At 36.0% G+C, this 19,984-nt stretch overlaps 1 protein-coding gene across 11 annotated transcripts in view; it reads right to left on the minus strand.

Annotated features, from left to right (window-relative positions):
* SLC38A9 (solute carrier family 38 member 9) overlaps nt 1-19,984 on the minus strand; it is an 82,370-nt gene that overhangs the window by 56,538 nt on the left and 5,848 nt on the right. For 2 of the 11 annotated variants that reach the window (XM_038530618.1, XM_038530612.1), the window contains exons 2-3: nt 12,990-13,136; nt 1,766-1,850 (exon numbers count right to left, since the gene is read on the minus strand). Coding sequence is in view for 1 of the 11 variants with exons in the window: in XM_038530610.1 (XP_038386538.1) it covers nt 12,990-13,093 (104 nt within the window). In the remaining 10 variants the exon portion in view is untranslated. Of the gene's footprint in view, nt 1-1,274; nt 1,418-1,765; nt 1,851-10,288; nt 10,446-12,989; nt 13,137-19,984 lie in introns of those variants that run through there. The other 9 variants (XM_038530617.1, XM_038530611.1, XR_005355511.1 and 6 more) reach the window with 7 other exon arrangements.

Genomic DNA, 19,984 nt, shown 5'->3' on the forward strand with positions numbered 1-19,984 from the left:
CCACTCCCCCTGTTTGTGCACTCTCTCTTTCTGTTAAAAACAAACAAACAAACCTTAAAAAAAAAAAAAAAGTTAAAAATAGAGCTACGCTATGACCCAGCAATTGCACTATTAGGTACTTATCCAAAGGATACAAACATAGTGATTTGAAGGGGCACATGTATCCCAATGTTTATAGTAGCAATGTCCACAACAGCCAAGCTATAGAAAGAGCCTAGATGTCCGCTGAAAGATAAATGGATAAAGAAGATGTGGTAGATATATACAATGGAATATTACTCAGCCATCAAAAATAACAGAATCTGGCCATTTCCATCAACATGAATGGAACTAGAGGGTATTATCTAAGCAAAATCAGAGAAAGTCACAGAAAGACAAATATCTCGTGATTTCACTCATACATGGAATTTAAGAAACAAAACATGAACATAGGAGAAGGGAAGGAAAAATAAGATGAAAATGGAGACAGAGATAAGCCATAAGAGACTCTTAGCTATAGGAAACAAACTGAGGGTTGCTAGAGGGGAGGTGGGTGGGGAGATGGGGTAACTGGGTAATGGGTATTAAGGAAGGCCCTTGATGGAATGTGCACTGGGTGTTATATGCAACTGATGAATCACTAACTTCTACCTCTGAAACTAATACTACACCGTACATTAATTAAATCAAATTTATTTTTTTATTTTTTTAAAGACTTCTTATTTATTTATTCATGAGAGACACAGAGGGAGAGGCAGAGACTTAGGCAGAGGGAGAAGCAGGCTTCCTGTGGGGAGCCTGATGTGAGACTCAATCCCAGGACCCTGGGATCATGCCCTGAGCTGAAGGCAGATGCTTTACCACTGAGCGACCCAGGTGCCCCAATTAAATCAAATTTAAATAAAAAAATTTATGTTAGTCATTTCTAGAGACATTAATCTGATCTTATGGAAGGAAGTACCTGAAAAATCAAGTGACTGAAATTTTAGTTTCGGCTATTTTCCCCACTACTAGATATTAGAGAAATGATAGTATAAATGTTAAATTTAATCTTATCGCTTGTTAGTATACAGAATCTCTGAATCTTTCTTTTGATATTTACTCTCCACCACAGTATCTAAATAAGGAAAGGTACTCTCCAGTTCAATCCAGCAGATATCTTAAAGTTGAGCACTTACTAGAGCAAATATGTGGATATAGAGATCAACATAACAATCTATTTATACTAAGGGATTTCAATAAATCTGAAGGGGATATAAAGAAAATGAAAGTGTCAGAGGCTAAGTAAACTATACCTAGTTATAAATCTGGTAGCCTTAGATAACTACCGACCCTCGCAAAGCATCACAGTGTTCTATATAATTTGTATATTTACTGTGACAGCAGTACTAAAAAGCAATGCAAAAATATTTATGTCCAGGAGACAGTTTAATCAGATCTGGAAAAAAAAAAAAGGAAAAAAAAAATCAGATCTGGGGTCACAATCACAGAGCATTCGTTTCTTTTTTTTTGCAAGAATGATACCCCACAAAATTCAAGAAAGACTTACAGCTTTAATACCAACATAAAGCGTAAAGCAGAGATTGTAACTAATCAAGGATAACTAAAAGAGACTAACAAGTATGATATTAATAAGAGGTGTGGAGGTTCTACTGGTAGCTTTTTACTCTAAAAATTCAACAGTATTAATATCAACCACTAAGTTGGCTTGAAGGACTGCTGAAAAGCAGTCCAGGAAGTGCTACATTTTTTGGCTCCTGGCCTCTAACAGAAGTGTTAACGGTACCAGTTTAGTTGGCTTGGGTACTCTGAGAACAGAATGACTCTGAAAGTTCTTCTTTTCCAACAGTTTTCATCGAGATGCTGAGTGCCTGTTCAAACAAATATTTTGGAATCTTTTCAAAACAGATTCTCTTTTAAAAATAAAGAAACTATCCATCCAATAATAATCCAAATTATTAGAAACATATGCTTAAAGCTCCATCTGAGAGAGCAAAATATATAAATTACATTTCTAAACTGAACTTCAGTTGGCTCTGAAAACACTTTTAAGATTAATAAATACAGAACAATATTAAGAGTAAAATAGTTTTGAAACTTGGGCTTTTTCTTTTGAACATGGTTTCACATGACTGCTCCCTATCAGTGTTATTTCCTATTTGAAATGTAGCTCAACTGTGCAGAAGTAAAAATAAACTAAGATATTTTATGTAGAAGTTATATTTGTTTTACCTTATAAATATGTATGATCATACTACAGAAAAAACACTTCTAACATTTAGCAAAATTTTTAAAATATTTAAAAATGTGACTCAAAATCCTATATTTTTATTTAATACTCTTATAAACAGAGAAACATTATTTCTACCTAACACCTTTTCAAAGTTCCACTCCTTAAATTCCTTTAAAAATTTTTGGCTTTTAAATCTATCTCCACCCGTCTACAGACCAGTTATGCTTCTCTGAAGTTTAATAACTCAATCCCATGATTAAGGTTCATACTCAATATGAAGACCTATGACTTAAAGATGTTCCTTTATTCACATCTCTATGAAAGCTGAAGCACTCCAACATCTGCTAGATTGGGGTAGTTTGTTAAGAAATGAAAAGGGAATCAAATATTCAAAAATCTCAAGCAAATAAACATTCAAAATAATGAGTCTGCTATACGTGTTTCTTCCTGCTTGGTAAAATGCTACAGTAAAATGATAGGTCGGATACGCAGCTTTTCAATAAAGACAGAAAAGAAGTTAAGCAAGCCATTGTACCTAGAAATTCCTTGCTGCTACAATAAAAATATTGGTGACCTGTAGCTTGCTAATGTGTTTCTCACTTCCTTTGTTGTTGTACAACGTCCTTTTTCACAAAAACGCTCTTTACACTCCAATTTCACTCAATATTATCAAAGGCTGGGCCTAAGGATTTTCTTTATAATGGTTAATTAATTTGTACCGGTTCTCAAGTTTTTTAAATATTACTTAAGTACCAAGCAAATATTAAGCATTGTTCTAAATGTTTAACAATCAATAAGACATAGAACCTACAGGATCATAATCTGCTAGAAGGTAAGCAATTCCAATCCCGAAGCAAAAAGAGAGAGAGTACTTATGAACAACAGTGGAAGCAAAAAAGAGTGAACAGAGTTGTGTGGTGCTAGGTATGTGCAGTGTACTATGTGATCAAACAGAAGGAGAAGCTAAACCATGTCTGGCAGATAACTGAGGAAGTTACAGCTGAGCTGAATCCTAAAAGATACAGAGTCAGTCAGGTATGGGAAAAAGAAGGAATGAAATAGTGTTTCCAAAAATAGTATTTCCATGTAGAAAGAACCAGGAGAGTGAGCATGATGTATTTTTGAAACTCTAAGGAGTAGAAAGAAAAGTGGTAAGACATGAGGTAAACTTGGACGAGGACATGGAGGACTTCACATCCAACAAAGGATATGATACTAAAGGGAAGAACCCCTAGTTTCCGTCTCCTTTGTCGATTCCTTCTCCAAATCCAACCCTCAAATAATCAGAGTAACCCAGGGTTTAATCCACTGACATTTTCTCTTTATCTAGACTCAATCTCTTGGTGGACCCATCTAGTCATGTAAATTTAAATATCATGTATATGGTAATGGCACTCAAACTATTATCTTTAGCCCAAACTCCTGATTCATATTATCAGACTGCTTTTGCCACCCCATCTCCTCCACCCTATCTCTTGGACCTCACTGCTTACCACACTAAACACACTAGGCTCCTGACAATTCCTGAAACGCTACAAGCATGCACCTACTCCAGGACCTTTGTTACTAATTTCAAGTAAAAACAAAGTCTCTGAAAGCCTTTCCCCTAGATATCTGCATGGCTTACTTCTTTACTTCTTTCAATTCTTTCCTCACTTGAGGAATGAGGTATTTAGATACCCTTGACAGCACAGCTAAAATTTCAGCCTATCTTTCTACCTTTGTCATTTCATGTATCTTCTCTGCTTTACAGTATCTCCTTAGCATTTATACTAATACAACATATACTTATTTATTATTGTTGCTTCCAGTAAACCTAACTTCCACAAAGGCAAGGATTTTTGTCAATGTGGTCACTCCCATATTTTCCCATAGTTCTTGGCATATCATAAAAACTCATTAGAATATGGTACGTAAAATATGGTGTATCATTTTAAGAAAAATTCTATTTTGAAATGATTTTTTAAAAGTAAACTCTACCCCCAACATGGGGCTCAAACTCATGATCTGAAGATGAAGAGTTACATGCTCCATCGACTGAGCCAATCAGGTGTCCCAACATTTTGAAGTAATTTAGGGTCACAAAGAAGTTAGAAAAATAGTACAGAGAGTTCCCCAATGTCAATATCCTCAATAACCATAGTATAATCATCAAAATCTATATTACTTTTACAATTAGCAAAAAAGTTAATGAAAAATTATGGGGAAAATTCTTTCAAGTTTTCTGTAGGTTTAAAATATTTAAAATAAAAAACTTGGGGGAGAAATGATGGAGGGAGGGAGTAACCGAAGTGTCAAATACAAATACAAAATGAGAAATAACCTGTACAAAAGTTAATTTAGTATGTTAGTGTGTTTTCCTCAAACCAATTAAAAATTTTTCAGGAGGACAGAATGATTAACCGTGTCAAATGCTACTCCTAAGTCAAATGAGATGAGAACTGATCAATGAAATGCCCACTGGTGATAGTGATAGGAGCAGTTTGAGTGGAGTAGCAAGGCAAAAGCCTGTCTGAATTAGGTTCAAGGGAAAAACTGGATACGGTGAGTATAAATAATCCTTACAAAGAGTTTTCTGTACAAAAGAGTGAAAGAAATGTAGTGGTAGCTAAGGAGTTAAGTATAAGTACTACAGAAAGCATTAAAAAAATATAACAAATATAATAATCACCCATAATCCCACAATGAGTAGTTATTAATAACACTGGCCAACCTCATTCTCCTGTAAGAAAAATGAGATTCCATTAAATGTTCACCAAAATTGCTGAAATTTTTAAACCTGACAATACCAAGCACTAGCAGGAGTAATGGAAACTCTTACTATAGTGGGAATGTAAACTGGTTTAAACTCTTGTAGAAAAGAGTTTGGCATTATCTAGTTAAGATGAATATACACATACATATATCCTTGGTAAGTTCTTGCACATGTATGCTAAGACAAACATACAATAATGTTTATAAGAATGCTATTTGTAAGAACTCCACTGGAGACAACCTAAATGTCCAACAACAGTAGAATGTATATGTAAACTTCAGATACTCACAGAATAAAATATCAGAAAGCATGGGAAAGAACTATTGTTACATTCAACTTGGATGGAAATTACAATGTTGAACAAAAATTCTAAAATAATACATACAGAATGATCTCATTGACATAAAGTACTCAAAAAGGTAAAAATGAATTCAGTATTTAGGGATGCAAAAACAATAAAGAAAAGTAGGGTAATGGTCATACAAATATCAGGAGAATGGTTACCTGTAGGGAGGAAGGAAAATGTGTTTGGTGAAGGACCTATGAGAACTTCTGGGGTGCTGCTGTTTCTATACCTTGGTGTTGCTTGCACTGGTGTTGGCTTTATAATTATTCTTTAAATTGTACATATAGGGGCGCCTGGGTGGCTCTGTTGGTTAAGTGTCTGCCTCTGGCTCAGGTGATGATCTCAGGGTCCTGGGATGGAGTCCCAGCACCACCTTGTTGGGCTCCCTGCTCAGCAGGGAGTTTACTCCCCTCCCACCTTCTCTGCCCCTCCCTCTGCTTGTTCTCTCTCTCTTTAATAAATAAATCTTTAAAAAAATTAAATTGTACACATATGCCAAATATTCTGTATATATATCATGTGATAAAAGACTTTTTAAAAATATTTTATTTATTTGAGCAAGAGAGAGTGTGTGTATGCAAGAGAAGGAGAGAGAGAGAAATGAGTGGGACTTTTACAAAAAAAGGTTTGCCACCTCCTGCCATAGACCACTGAAAGTCTCCTTAGGGACTTAAATTAGAGGTGGAGAAGTAGGACTTCTATTCCCTCTTCCTGGTAGGTAGAGAGGGTAAGCAGGGAGGAGGCTTCATGCCCTTGCCACATCTGTCATGGAGCACTGAATAGGTTTTCTCTTTAGAAATGTTTGTGACTAGATGTTAGTAAACTTCATCCAGCTTAATCCTTTAGAAAATCTACCACCTACATATTACAAACAAAACAAAAATCAAACAAAAGAACTTCAACCTCAGTCAAAACACATGATCACAACAGATGTTCTTACCCAGAGCAGTGCCTGCACAGAAAGCCCCCAAAACACCTAGCCATCAGTACTACAAATGGCCTCATTGTATTCCTGGCTGGGCTCAGCCAGACCCTACAGCACAGTTACTCACAGGGATATAATTCCACAGGGTTCTTGGTAATGCTGGCTTAGGATGGGATAAACCAGTATTTTTCCTAATGAAAAATGAGTACTGAGTTAAAAAAAAAAAAAAAAGTTAAAATCAAAATATTTATAACTGCTCATCATAGTGCTCTCTTTTTTCAGTGTGTGTCTATCTCCTTCCCTGGAGGTAGGTAGGGGTTGTGTTTGAGTACAGTACAGGAGCTTAGTGAATGTTTGCTAACTAAAGAAAACAATATAAGAAGGATAGGAGGAGGGAAGTGGAGAGGGGGGATAAAGACATAGGAGGCAGGCAGGGAGACAGCTAGGCAATAATAGGCATTAGGAATGAATTTAAACTGAATGAGTAGTATAGTAAATTATATATACTATGTGACCTCAAAAAAATCATAGAAAAGAAGGACAAGATGAAATATATCAAAATATTTCAATAATGCTTGCCTCTGTGCAATGGAATTTATTTCTTTATGCTTCTATTTTTGTCAGAAACTTCCTCATACCCACCAAAAAATCTCCACTACGTAGAGAAAAAACATGATCTGTATCATTCCACAGAAGCACAGTGATTCAAACAATGCCTTTAAGAAAATGGGTTTTCATTTTGCATATACTACTTTAATCCTAAATTATAGAAATGCCATTTTTCCTTTTCTTTTTAAAAAGATTTTTTAAAATTCATTTATTTGAGAGGGAGAGAGTCTGAGCGCTGGGGGGTAGGTGGTGGTGGTGGTGGTGGTGGTGAGGAGCAGACCCTGTGCTGCTGAGCAGAGAGCCCAATGTGGGACTCGATCCCAGGACCCAGGGATCATAACTTGAGCTGAAGGCAGACACTTAACCAACTGAGCCACTGAGGTACTCCTGAATGCTATACTTTCTGAATAACTTGGTTCTCATTATAAAAGTACTATACTGCCCATATTGAAAATAATATAGAAGTTATAGAGAAAAATGAAAACCATTCATTAGAAAAAAATCATTTCATATTTTGATGCATTTCCAAATGCACATAGACTCACATACACGTTTGTAAGCATTTAGTAAAAAGGTGTTCCATTTTAGAAAAGTAAGAGCCGAGAAGAAAGGTGAGAAAAGTGGACAGGAGAGGGAAGAGAATAGGAGGAAAAAAAAGGAATAGAGGGAGGGTATAGAAGTAGCACTGCAATCAGCAAGTTGGCCATTTGCTCCATGTCACTGATATACAGTCAAGACCCTAGTCCCATCTACTTAACATGGATGGGACATTCCTCAAAATGTAATTTATGCAGCTCTGGAAACCAACCGCCCTGGGAAAACTACTTTTCTAACTTATGTTATACTTCTCCATAATCTTTAACTATGGAACTACCGAGCCTCAGTAACCATTTCCGATCACTATTACTAGCCCCCAATCTATCTTTACAAATTATTAAATTCCTCACTTTGCTTTGTTATTTCTTCTCTCTCCCAAGACCACAAGGACTCAAAGAGTCAATTCAGGCTGCTATTCAGGAATAGTATTATTGCCAGATGAAACATAAAGAGGCCAGCTTACATATGTGCAAACTAGTAGGCATTCTAAAAAACCAGGGGCTGTGGCAGTGTGTTTGAAGGCACCAAGAATGCTGCTTATTTTTTTTTAAATTTTATTTATTTATTCATAGACACAGAGAGAGAGGGGCAGAGACACAGACAGAGGGAGAAGCAGGCTCTATGCTGGGAGCCCGATGTGGGACTCGATCCCGGGTCTCCAGGATCACAACCCAGGTTGCAGGCGGCGCCAAACCGCTGCGCCACCGGGGCTGCCCTGCTGCTTATTTTCAATACCTACCTCTATCCCGCTGGCTTACCGGATTTCTTGCAAAGTTGTCAATTACAACAACAAAAATCTAACCTTTAGGTTAGGCTTTTATATTTCTAAGATTCTCTACATTAAAATGCAAATAGCCATGGAAAGGTAATAGACTAGGTCTGTGACACATCAGATTGTTTTCCATTAAAACACTGGCGCAGCGGTTTGGCACCGCCTGCAGCCCGGGGTGTGATCCTGCGGACCCGGGATCGAGTCCCACGTTGGGCTCCCTGCATGGAGCCTGCTTCTCTCTCTGCCTGTGTCTCTGCCACTCTTTCGCTCTCTCTGAATGAATGAATGAATGAATGAATAAATAAATAAATAAATCTTTAAAAAATAAATAAATAAAACACCAAACAGGGCAGCCGGGGTGGCTCAGCGGTTTAGCGGATGGCCTAGTGCCGCCTTCGGCCCGGGGGATGGTCCTGGGGATCTGAAATCGAGTCCCGTGTTGGGCTCCCTGCGAGGAGCCCGCTTCTCCCTCTGCCTGTGTTTCTGCCTCTCTCTCCTCTCTGTGTATTCTCATGAATAAATAAATTAAAATCTTTGAAAAAATAAATAAATAAAAAACCAAATAGACAACAAATCCCTACAAGAATAGGACAGATAAATACTAGTGAAAAGGGGGTGAGGAAAAGTATGATTTACCAAGCATTGCCTAAGAGGAAACTCCTGGTAAATTATTGCCCTGGGGAACACTAGGGATACAGAGAGGAGCGTGAAAGCCCTAGGCCCTAGGAAAAATGGAAGAGGTAATGTTGGTAGAAGAAAACTGAGAAAGGGGAACTCAAAAACAAATTAACCACTTTACAATCTGGTTTCAGGCTAGTTGGAATGTTAACTCCCAAGGGGCATAATCCCAGTACAGCAGCACAGTATGAAGCAATCCTGAATACCAGCTCTATCTTTGGTTACCAAAGTCTGGGAAAAGCAGGATAACAATCTCTCAGACCAGTGATTGCCAATGGAATATATCACATATAACATGGGAGATTTCTTAACCTTTCTGTCCCTCCACCCACATTCCAAACTCCACCCCAAGCCAGGTGAAAAACTTGAGGGGGAGGAGAGGTGCAGAGAGAGAAAAGTGCACATGCATAGTTCATAGAAGTTCCTCAATGACCAAATGGTTGACATGTATTCCTTTTCTTCCTCCACTTGAGTCTAGTTAAATCCCAGTTCCACCAATGTGATAAGCAGATCCAGCACACTATCAGTTCAAAGAAGTTCTTAAAACTGTTACATTTGAACTGATAACATGATTTTGATTGCCACCTAGTGGGAGAGGGAAAATTAATCACAAGCAAAACTGAGGAAGAACAATCTAAAAGAATCAAATGTTTTCTATACTCGAATGGCCAGTTTCCCAAAGTGTGGTTACACGTAAGATAATTTTTAGGTAGCACAAGGATTAGTGCTATCTTAACTACTTGATATTTATCACAACACATATTAGAATAAAGGATAAACAATACTTAAACTCATCATTTCACAAATCTGTGAAGATGTGGCTAAATTAAGCCTAATTTTAAGAAGTAAACAGATTTGGGATCCCTGGGTGGCGCAGCAGTTTAGCGCCTGCCTTTGGCCCAGGGCGCCATCCTGGAGACCCGGGATCGAATCCCACGTCGGGCTCCCGGTGCATGGAGCCTGCTTCTCCCTCTGCCTATGTCTCTGCCTCTTTCTCTCTCTCTCTCTGTGTGACTATCATAAATAAATTTAAAAAATTAAAAAAAAAGAAGTAAACAGATTTTAAAATATATCTTATAGTATTACACAATATTGTAATGGGACATCACCAAAGTTATATGGTAACTCTAAAATGATCAATGTTTTAGAAATAGTTATCAAAGCTGGCTCTTCTAGTGGAAGATAACTTCCCTCAGTGTGTCTGAAGTGTTTTTATGCATATAAAGTGAAGTAACCCATCTTTTAATAGAACTAAAAATGTGTTTAGGTATTCCTACTTCTTTTCTCATCAAATAATAGTTCCTATTTTCTTAAACAGAAATTATTTGACAAGCAAATTGGTATTCAATACTGCAAGTCCCAATAAATATTTGCTTTCCTTAAAACATGCTTACCTAGGTAGTTATCCCATGATTATGAATAGTTGACTCTTTCTCATTTTGACAAGTTTCATTACAGAAAATATATTTCCATTTAATCTACACGGTTAAACAGATTCTCAGAAAACTGGATGAACTCCTGCCAACTTATTGCAATGGAATGCACTTTAATGACCTATGTTTTATTGTCACAGTGGTCAATTATTTATCATAGAATTTAGAGGTTTCAAAAAATCCTGAACATTCACTTAGCATTCATAAGTTCTTGTATTCACTTGATGTTGGAATACACAAGTGAAAATTATAAGATTCATTTCATTATCTTCTGTGATGGCCATTATATAAATGACAATGATACATTTCTCTGCCATCTCTAGCTTCAGAAAAGACTAAAAAATTACGTATCTGGAAAATGGAAATAGGATTATGAAGACTAGCTTACATCAATCCTCCTTCATCTCCTGGATCAGAATCTATTGCCACTATTGACAAAATTAAGATTCTGTGGGCAAGGAACAGGTATGGTGGTTGAATAGTTGTTGAGTATTTACCCAACAGCATCTGCCACATCTCCCACCGCAAGCACAGTTTCTCTCTGAGGAGGCAACTACTCTTAACATCTACTACTTAGGGGGATCCCTGGGTGGCTCGGTGGTTTGGCGCCTGTCTTCGGCCCAGGGAGTGATCCTGAAGTCCCGGGATTGAGTCCGCATCGGGCTCCCTGCATGGAGCCTGCTTCTCCTTCTGCCTGTGTCTCTGCCTCTCTGTCTCTCTGTGTCTCTCATGAATAAATAAATAAAATCTTAAAAAAAACCCAGAAACATCTAATTATTTTTCCAGAGCCACTTATACATATTGTATTATATATAGTTTTTAAATTTATTTTTACCCAAATGGTGGTACATTATATACACTGTTTTGAACTTTTTTGATTTAACAAGTTGAAGACTTGTTCCATTTTGATATGTGATAAAGCCATTTCCTTCTTTTTAATGGATGAAAAATATTCCATTTTATCAATGTGCCAAAATTTATTTATCCAGTCCTGTAAGAAAAGACATTCTGGTTGTTTTAAATCTTTTACTATTATAAAAAAATATTGTGTTAAAAACCTTGTACATATATTATTTGACATTATGAGTTAATGCTTAGAAATGAAATTGGTGAGCCATATAAACTTTGGAATTGGCTGCTGGCATTTTTGGGGTAGAAGGGAAACATTAAATTTATGGAATAAAATTTAAAGAGCATTAACTGTATTTTGGAGTCCTTCCACTGAATGCAAAATATACCTTTTCATTATATGTCATATTTTACCAATTCTAATATATACACTTCTAAAATATGGTTAGATCTCATAATCCAGTACATCTTCTAATCACTGTCAGCTGTCAGAAAAGTGGTGTCATTCCTGGTGGTATGACAGATAATTGTAATTTCTGGTCATTTCAGTCATCAAACCGTTTAAGAAGAAATATGGGCCCTAATATTGTCAGAAAACCTTCTGTGACACCTTCTGGTAAGATTAGGAAAGTGCAAGCATCCAAACTAAAAGAAAGTGTCAGCAATTTGAAAGAAAATTCTTTTAACAAATACTACATTATTAACATCCTTAATGATACAAAGGACAATTAGGTATGGGAGGGAAAAAATCCCAATTTTGATAACACCAAATCAGAAAATTGATGGCAAGGAATCATATTCTAAAGGTGAAGTATTAGTAGCTTCTTAAATGATATATTTTGTTTTTACTTTTATAATTGCATAAGAGATATATGATAAAATACCAAATAAGCTCAAGAGTTCTTTCAGTAAATTAAAAAAATATATCTTTACGAACTAAGAGATTATTGTATCAGATGTTTTGGTAGCAGTTTATCTTAGTGTTATATTACCAAAAATAAAGAACAGTTCAACTCACAATCAGCATTTCAGATATGAAAAAATACTCTAAATCTTAAAGTTTCTCTCATGTAGATTTTTTAAAAAGATTTTATTTATTCATGAGAGACACAGAGAAAGAGAGAGGCAGAGACACAGGGAGAGGGGAAAAGCAGGCTCCATGCAGGGAGCCTGACATGGGACTCCATCTCGGGTCTCCAGGACCACACATGGGGCTGAAGGCGGCGCTAAACTGCTGACCCACTGGGGCTGCCCTCTCATGTAGATTTTGCACATTGTTAAGGTTACTCTTATCTTATTTTTTTCTTTCCTTCCATTACATTCTCTTACTGGAATACTACTTTTTCTTATTTTGTAAAGAGCCACTTTACTGAATTCTCACTTACAATAATTTTGCAGTGGTTTCTTTTAGGTTTTCCAGGTATGCAATGAAATATAAATTTTAAACTCAAATTATCTTAAACTTTCTGCTGCAATTTAAGCTCAGGTAAGGATTATGTATTAGTTTTACTGTTTTATCCCCAGTACCTACCATATACCTGCACAGAGCAGGTAATCAATATATTTGTTAAATATATTACATAAATACATCTTATTTTGTAAAATTTAACCCAACCCATTCCAAAGACAGTGAGCTTAGTCAAAAAAGTCAAATGTAAAAGACAAAAGAATATTCATATTTTTCCCCTCCCACATACAAATGCTGTTAATTGGATGTTTTATATTTAAAGCTATATATATTTGGTTACATAATTAGTTCTAGTCTAATAATTAAAACTCTAATTATGAATAGTATTTTATTTTAATCTCTTACCTTTTGGATCTTAGATCTGATGAATCAAACTGGATATTCATAGGTCCAGGATTTACTTCATGATCTACCTCAGGGATGAGAAGATGCCTAGAATCACTATCCATGTTTGCCACTTTTCTTAGGCTCTAAACACTGATCAGGTCAGTCCTATATAAACCAGAAAGGATAAAAAAATATAAAACTTAATTAAAAATTATTTTCCTATTAACAGGTAATACGTTTGCATGCTTAAGATATTGGAAAAATATAGGAATTTGCTGATGATATCTTAATGAGGTATAGGGCTAAAATGTTTCATCAGAAATTAGCTAAGCTGAATTGTAGTTACCGTTTTTCTCAGCTTAATAAAAAAATAAGTGGGGCAATCCATTTCTAGTAATAAAACAGATTAGCCTATTTGGACCCATTTTGCCATAGAAAACAACTAAAACTATTCGATAAAATACAGAAAACATCTTTTGAAAAGCATCAAAAATAATGATGATAATCAGGTGATTAGTAGGTACAGTTAAGGAACCTAGTGAGGTAAATAGCTCAAGAAATTGCTTCTGCCTAGAGGGTATTTGCTGTTCAGAAAAAGATGGGACTGAGGTTTTCAAGGCCTTGTGAAGTACTTAGGAAATAGAAGACAAAACCTGGGATTTACTCAGAGCAAGGAATGATATAATAAGAAATCATCCCCTTTCCCTCCTCACAATAATATAGCTGGGACTACAAAAATCTTTACCATCAGATGAGGGATTAGCAAGCAGTAGAAGTGTCACTCCCTGACATGAGAACTACAAACCAAATTTCCTGACACTGCCCATAGGCAGTTTGTGTGTGTACACATGTGCACGCACGCATATGTGCATGCCTGTATCTGTAGAGGGGGAAGTGTTATATACTATAAACTGCACTTCATGTGGATTTGCAAGGAGGTCAAAGAACACTTAAAGTTGTGAATATAATTTAATATAATATAATATAACTTCTAGTAACTGCTAAAAACAAATGTAAATCTTTTCTTGGAGGACACACCTTGATCCTATGCCTCAAAGATCTGCTAATAACAATCTTTCAAGGATGATGAACAGTATACAGTCAAAAATAACCTAGCATGCAAAGAAATAAAATACTATTAAGTGAGAACCAGAAGAAACACCAGCTGAAATAGATTTATAAAGACTTCAACTACAGGGATTATCAAAACAAGATTAGAAAAAAAAAAAACAAATTAGAAAATAATTATGTTTCCTGTTTTTAAATAAAAGATAAAGTAGATACATATACAGTGGAATATTATTCAGCCAAAAAGAGAAACCCTGTCATTTGCAGCAATATGGCTGGATCTAGAGAAGGTAATGATAAGCAAAACAAGCCAGTCAGAGAAAGACAAATACTATATATCACTCATATGTGCAATTTAAGAAACAAAACAGCAAGAAAAGGAAAAAAAAAGAGACAAATCAAAAACAGACTCTTAACTATAGAAAACAGATGGTAACCAGAGGGGAGGTAGAGAGGTAGGTGGGGAGATGGGTGAAATAGGTGATGGGGATTAAGAAGTGCACTTATCTTGATGAGCACTGAGTAATATATGGAACTGCTGAATCACTATATTGTACGCTAAAACTAATACAGGGACATGTGGGTGGCTCAGTGGTTGAGCGTCTGCCTTCAGCTCAGGGAGTGATCTCGGGGTCCTGGGATTGAGTCCTGCATTGGCTCCCTATATGGAGCCTGCTTCTCCCTCTGCCTGTGTCTCTGCCTCTCTCTGTGTTGCTCATGAATAAAAATGGTTTTTTTCCCCTTCTTTTGCCAACTTTGTATTAATTTTTGTTTAAGGGTGCCTGGGTGGCTCAGTTGGTTAAGTGCCTGTTTTTGGCTCAGGTCATGACCCTGGCATCCTGGGATTGAGCCCTGTGACAGGCTCCCTGCTGAGTGGGGAATCTGCTTGCCCTCTTCCTCTGCCCCTCCGCACTGCTTATGCTCACTCACAAATAAATACATAAAAAATATTTAAAAAAAAAAGAATTTTTGATTTAATGGGGCGCCTGGGTAGCTCAGTCAGTTAAGTGGTGGACTCTTGATTTTAGCCTAGGTCAGGATTTCAGGGTCCTGGTATTGAGCACTCTATTAGGCTCTGTACTCAGCAGGGAGTCTAGTCTGCTTGAAGATTCTGTCTGTCTCTCTCTCTCCCTCTGCCCTTCCCCCTGCTCATGCACGCTTTCTCTCTCTCAAATCTTTAAAAAAAAAAAAAAAAGAAATTTTGATTTAATATGTATTAATTACATTAATCTCACTTTGCATATATGAAGCTCATTTCACTAAATTAGTTTATAACTTCGAATATGATTCCCAGTACATGCTGCAATAAATATATTCTGTAAAGCAAACAACAAATAAAGACAAAGTGGAGATTACCAAAAAGTAACTTAGCTTGTTTGACAAGAACCAGAATGAATTTTACCCCCCCCCTCCCCCAATAGTAAGATAGCCAAAATTTAAAACTTGATGGGTGAATTTAAAAGTTTAAAACGGGATGCCTGGATGGCTCAATGGTTGAGCATCTGCCTTTGGCTCAAGGCTTGGTCAGAGTCCTGAGATGGAGTCCCACAATGGGCTCCCCACAGGGAGCCTGTTTCTCCCTCTGCTTATGTCTCTGCCTCTCTCAAAAATAAATAAATAAAATCTTTTAAAAAATGAAAGTTCAAAACTAATGACCTAGAAGATAAATCAGAAGAAACTATCTAGAATGGCAAAAAAAGAAAAAGATAGAAAATGTGGAAGACAAGTTAAGAGACATGGGAGATATAGAAGGTCTAATATGCATGTAATTGGAGAACCATAGAGAGGAGATTTGAAGAGATAGTGCCTAAGAAGTTTCTACAATTCATTAAAGATAACAATTTGCAGATTCAAGAAGTTTAACGAATTCCAAGCAGAATTAATAAACAATATCATAGAGCAGAAAAAAAAAAAGAATTAAAATTTCAGACCAAAGGGGAAAAAAGTCAAGTGAAGGTCTTGGAATTAGTGTTCTAAGGTGTTTGTATTATCTAGATCAACATTATATTTTGAGCAATGCATGCTGCAATTTTAAAGGTAACTTTAAAACAATACATAACTTAAAATCTAGTAGAATAGAAAAAGAGAATGATAAAAAAAAATGCAGATCTAAACAAAAGCAAGAAAAGGAGAAAAACATAAAAGACCTAGGAGAAACAGCATAAAATAGAAAAGATCCTCCCATTCTTTCTTGAACCCATGCTAATCAGGCTATCTTCCCCATCACTACAGAGAAAGTGCTCTTGTTAGATTGTCAATGACTTAAATCCAATGGTCATTTTTCAGTATTTAACTCAGTTAAATACTGATATTTAACTCAGTTAATATTTAACTCAGTTAAATACTCAGTTAAACTCAGTCTTATCAGAAATAAGTGACATAAGTCAACACTTTCTTTCTTAAACTAGATTCACTAGGGTTCTAGGTTTTCTCTGCACCCCCCTGGTCTCTCCTCTTTCTTTGTCTCATTTTCTTTTTTTTTTTTTAATTTTTTTTTCTTTTTAAATTTATTTATTCATGATAGTCACACGGAGAGAGAGAGAGAGGCAGAGACACAGGCAGAGGGAGAAGCAGGCTCCAAGCACCGGGAGCCCGATGTGGGATTCGATCCCGGGTCTCCAGGATCGCGCCCTGGGCCAAAGGCAGGCGCCAAACCTGCTGCGCCACCCAGGGATCCCTTTGTCTCATTTTCTATTTATTTCTTGTGTCCTAGAATTCTTAAAATTGCAGTCTCAAGGTTCAGCCTTGGTTCTCAATCTGTATGTAATGTTATCTACCCTCAATCTGCAGGTTATATTATCCAATCTCACGGTTTTAGTAATACTATTTGCATTATATAATACAGCAGCCACTAGTCACATGTAGCTGTATATATTAATTAAAATTAAATTTAAAAATATTCAGTACTTGAGTTCACACTAACCACATTTGAAGTGTTCAACAGCCACATGTGGCTAGTGGCTACCAAACTACACAGTGTAGATATAAAACATTTCCATCACTGCAGAAAGTTCTATTGATTTAGACAATGACAACTTCCACAGTAACATTTCCAGCCAACATTTCCCTCCTGGATTTCACACTTGCATATCCAACTGTCTAATCTTTTAGATCAGACTAACATCTTTTTAAAAAAAGTTTTATTTATTTATTTAGAGAGAGTGCATACAAGCAGAGGGAGAGACAGAGGGAGAAAGAGAATCCTAAGCAAACTCGCTGCTAGGCACAGAGCCTGATGCAGGGTTCGATCTCATGACCCTGGGATCATGACCTGAGCTAAAATCAAGAGTCAGACACTCGCTCAACTGACTGAGACATGAAAGTGTCCCCACTTTAATAATATAACTGATATAGAACATTGTATTATACAATGTAATGATTCGATATATGTATATATTATTAACATCTTATTTGGATATAATGGACAATATATCCAAAACCGAACTTTTAGTTTTTTCCCCAAAAACCTATCCTACTCATTGTTTTCCTGATTTCAAATGATGGCATTTAAATACTATTTATTCAGGTCAAAATTCTTGGGGGTATCCATGACTTTTTTTCTCAGTGTACATTCAATCTATTAGGAAAATAGTGTTGGCTTTCTCTTCAAGTATATCCAGGGTCTGGCCACCATCACTTATTACCAAGATTTCTACAACAGTTTTCTGATGGAGATCCCTGCTTCTACCCTATGCCCTTACAGTCTACTCTGTACATAGCAGGCAGAGTTGTAGAGTTACAGAGAAGCATTTAATCTCACCCAATTGGTCTTTATCACTAGGCAAAATGCCATTAGTGGGCAGGGATTACGGATGCTGCTAAATATCCTACAATGAACAAGACAGCCTCCTACAACAAAGAATTATTCAGTCCTAAATGTCAATAGTTCTGAGGTTGAGAAACCCTGCTCTAGGTAAGTAGAATGTGATTTTACCTAGGTAAGTAGGTTGTGATAGGAAGGGACAGGAAAGTATCTTATATGGTGATGGCAATATTGTATTCTTCAACTTGATTCTGGTTTGCTTTATAATTTACTCTATAATTACATATATGTTTTATACACTTTTCTGTACGCATGTTGCATTTCACACATAAGCAAACACAAACACAAAGTTCCATAAAGTGAAATAAATAGGTTTTAACATTTAAAGGCAAGTGCTTTATCTTTATTCCTCAATTCTAAGTTACTATGATTATCTTCGTTTTATAAATAAGGAGACAAGGCACAGAGAAGTTAACCAATTACAAAGTTAGTAAGTGGGAGAGCTAGAATTCAAACCCAGGCAATCTAGGCTCAGAGTCTATATGCTTTGCCATTATGCTGTGCTTCTTTCCTGACTTCTTAACAAGTATAGTTTTATTGGTGCTGTATTTGTTTAACGGAGTCTTAAGACTGCTACTACTATTTTTCTAAATATAGCATTTATGACAGAGTAGAAAAAAAAAGTTTTTGAGTCAGCAATCCTTACCTGCTACTCACTACCTATGTAACTGAAGGTTAACCATTTAACCTCCATTAATTTATTTCCTCATCAGTGAAACTGAAAAAATAACTTCCACCTCACTGGTGTGGTTGATAATTAAGCAAAATGATGTGTATTATACTTAGTACTTCGTAATGGGAAAATAAATTTTCAAAAACGTATTATTATTTCTCTCAGAAAACAAACGAAAAAACTTTTTTTACGTATGCAGCCTCTTGAGGTTTTCCTCTTTTTTCTAAGTGAAAAATTCTGCAGTAGAGGTAGTGGGAGGTAGGTGAAAGTCTTCAAAATGCCACTATTAAAGTGACAAAGATGTTGGTAACATATTCCATCCCTAAAATATGTGCATTTTCTTTCCTCTGTCATTCCCTCTTCTGTTCTGTTTTCCTGCCCAGCATTTAAGCCAAAGCTCTCATTAACTTATCAGTCTTACCAGAGACAAAAAAAAAAAGTGACTTTTCAAAAAAAGTGAAATCAAAGTACTACCATCTCTAGTCATGAAGCGTTTTATTCTGTCTTCCTTTTGATAATCTCTTTTAAGATGAGACAACTAAAATATTGACTAATGGCAAACTCTGAACAATATATTCATTCAGCAACGTCACACTGAGACTCTACAATGTACTGAAGTACCGAGAAAATAAATTTTTTCTAACTCATAGTCCCCATCCTTAATAAACTTAAAAAATATTATTGGGCAAAAAAAAAAAAAATATTATTGGGCAGCTCGGGTGGCTCAGCGGTTTAGCGCTGCCTAAGACCCTGGATCAAGTTCCATGTCGGGCTCCCTGCATGGAGCCTGCTTCTCCCTCTGCTTGTGTCTCTCCTCTCTCTCTCTGTGTCTCTCATGAATAAATAAATAAAAACTTTAAAAAATATATTATTATTTTAGGAAGCCTGGAAGTCAGGTAACTTGTCCTAAATCACTTAAAAAATAAAACGTAGCAGGATGTTAATTACCAATTCCAATTTTCAGTTCATCATTTCCTACGCCAATTGTTAGTCCTGGCTGCTAAATTAACTTTGTAATAGATCAGTGCAAGATTAATCTCTTATGGTAAAAAGTTTACTTGCCTGTTTAAAACACAGATTCACAAAAAAATCAGATGTGAAGCATGAGAAATGATCCTGAATATAAAGTGTACATTATTTAATAGTAGTCGTTATTAATCTTCCAATAAGATGGAAGTAACTGAGACAAAGTTAAGTAATTGCATGAAAATAATTAGTTAAGCAAAAACACAAACTTGATCTTTCAGTTCCTCCCTTTTCATAATAAAGCTAACTAATAATTCAGTTGATTTATTTGGTCTTAAATTTTAAAACTAAAAAGCAGTATTTTACAAGATTACTTTGAACTGCTAATTATAAAAGTAGGATTGACAGTCCTATTAAACTTCCTTAATTTCAAACTGTCAATGACTAACTTGAAAAAACTGTTTCCTGGATATAAGGAGTGAA

Source organism: Canis lupus, chromosome 2 (genome assembly GCF_011100685.1).
Source record: "Canis lupus familiaris isolate Mischka breed German Shepherd chromosome 2, alternate assembly UU_Cfam_GSD_1.0, whole genome shotgun sequence".
Classification (NCBI taxonomy): Eukaryota; Metazoa; Chordata; class Mammalia; order Carnivora; family Canidae; genus Canis; species Canis lupus.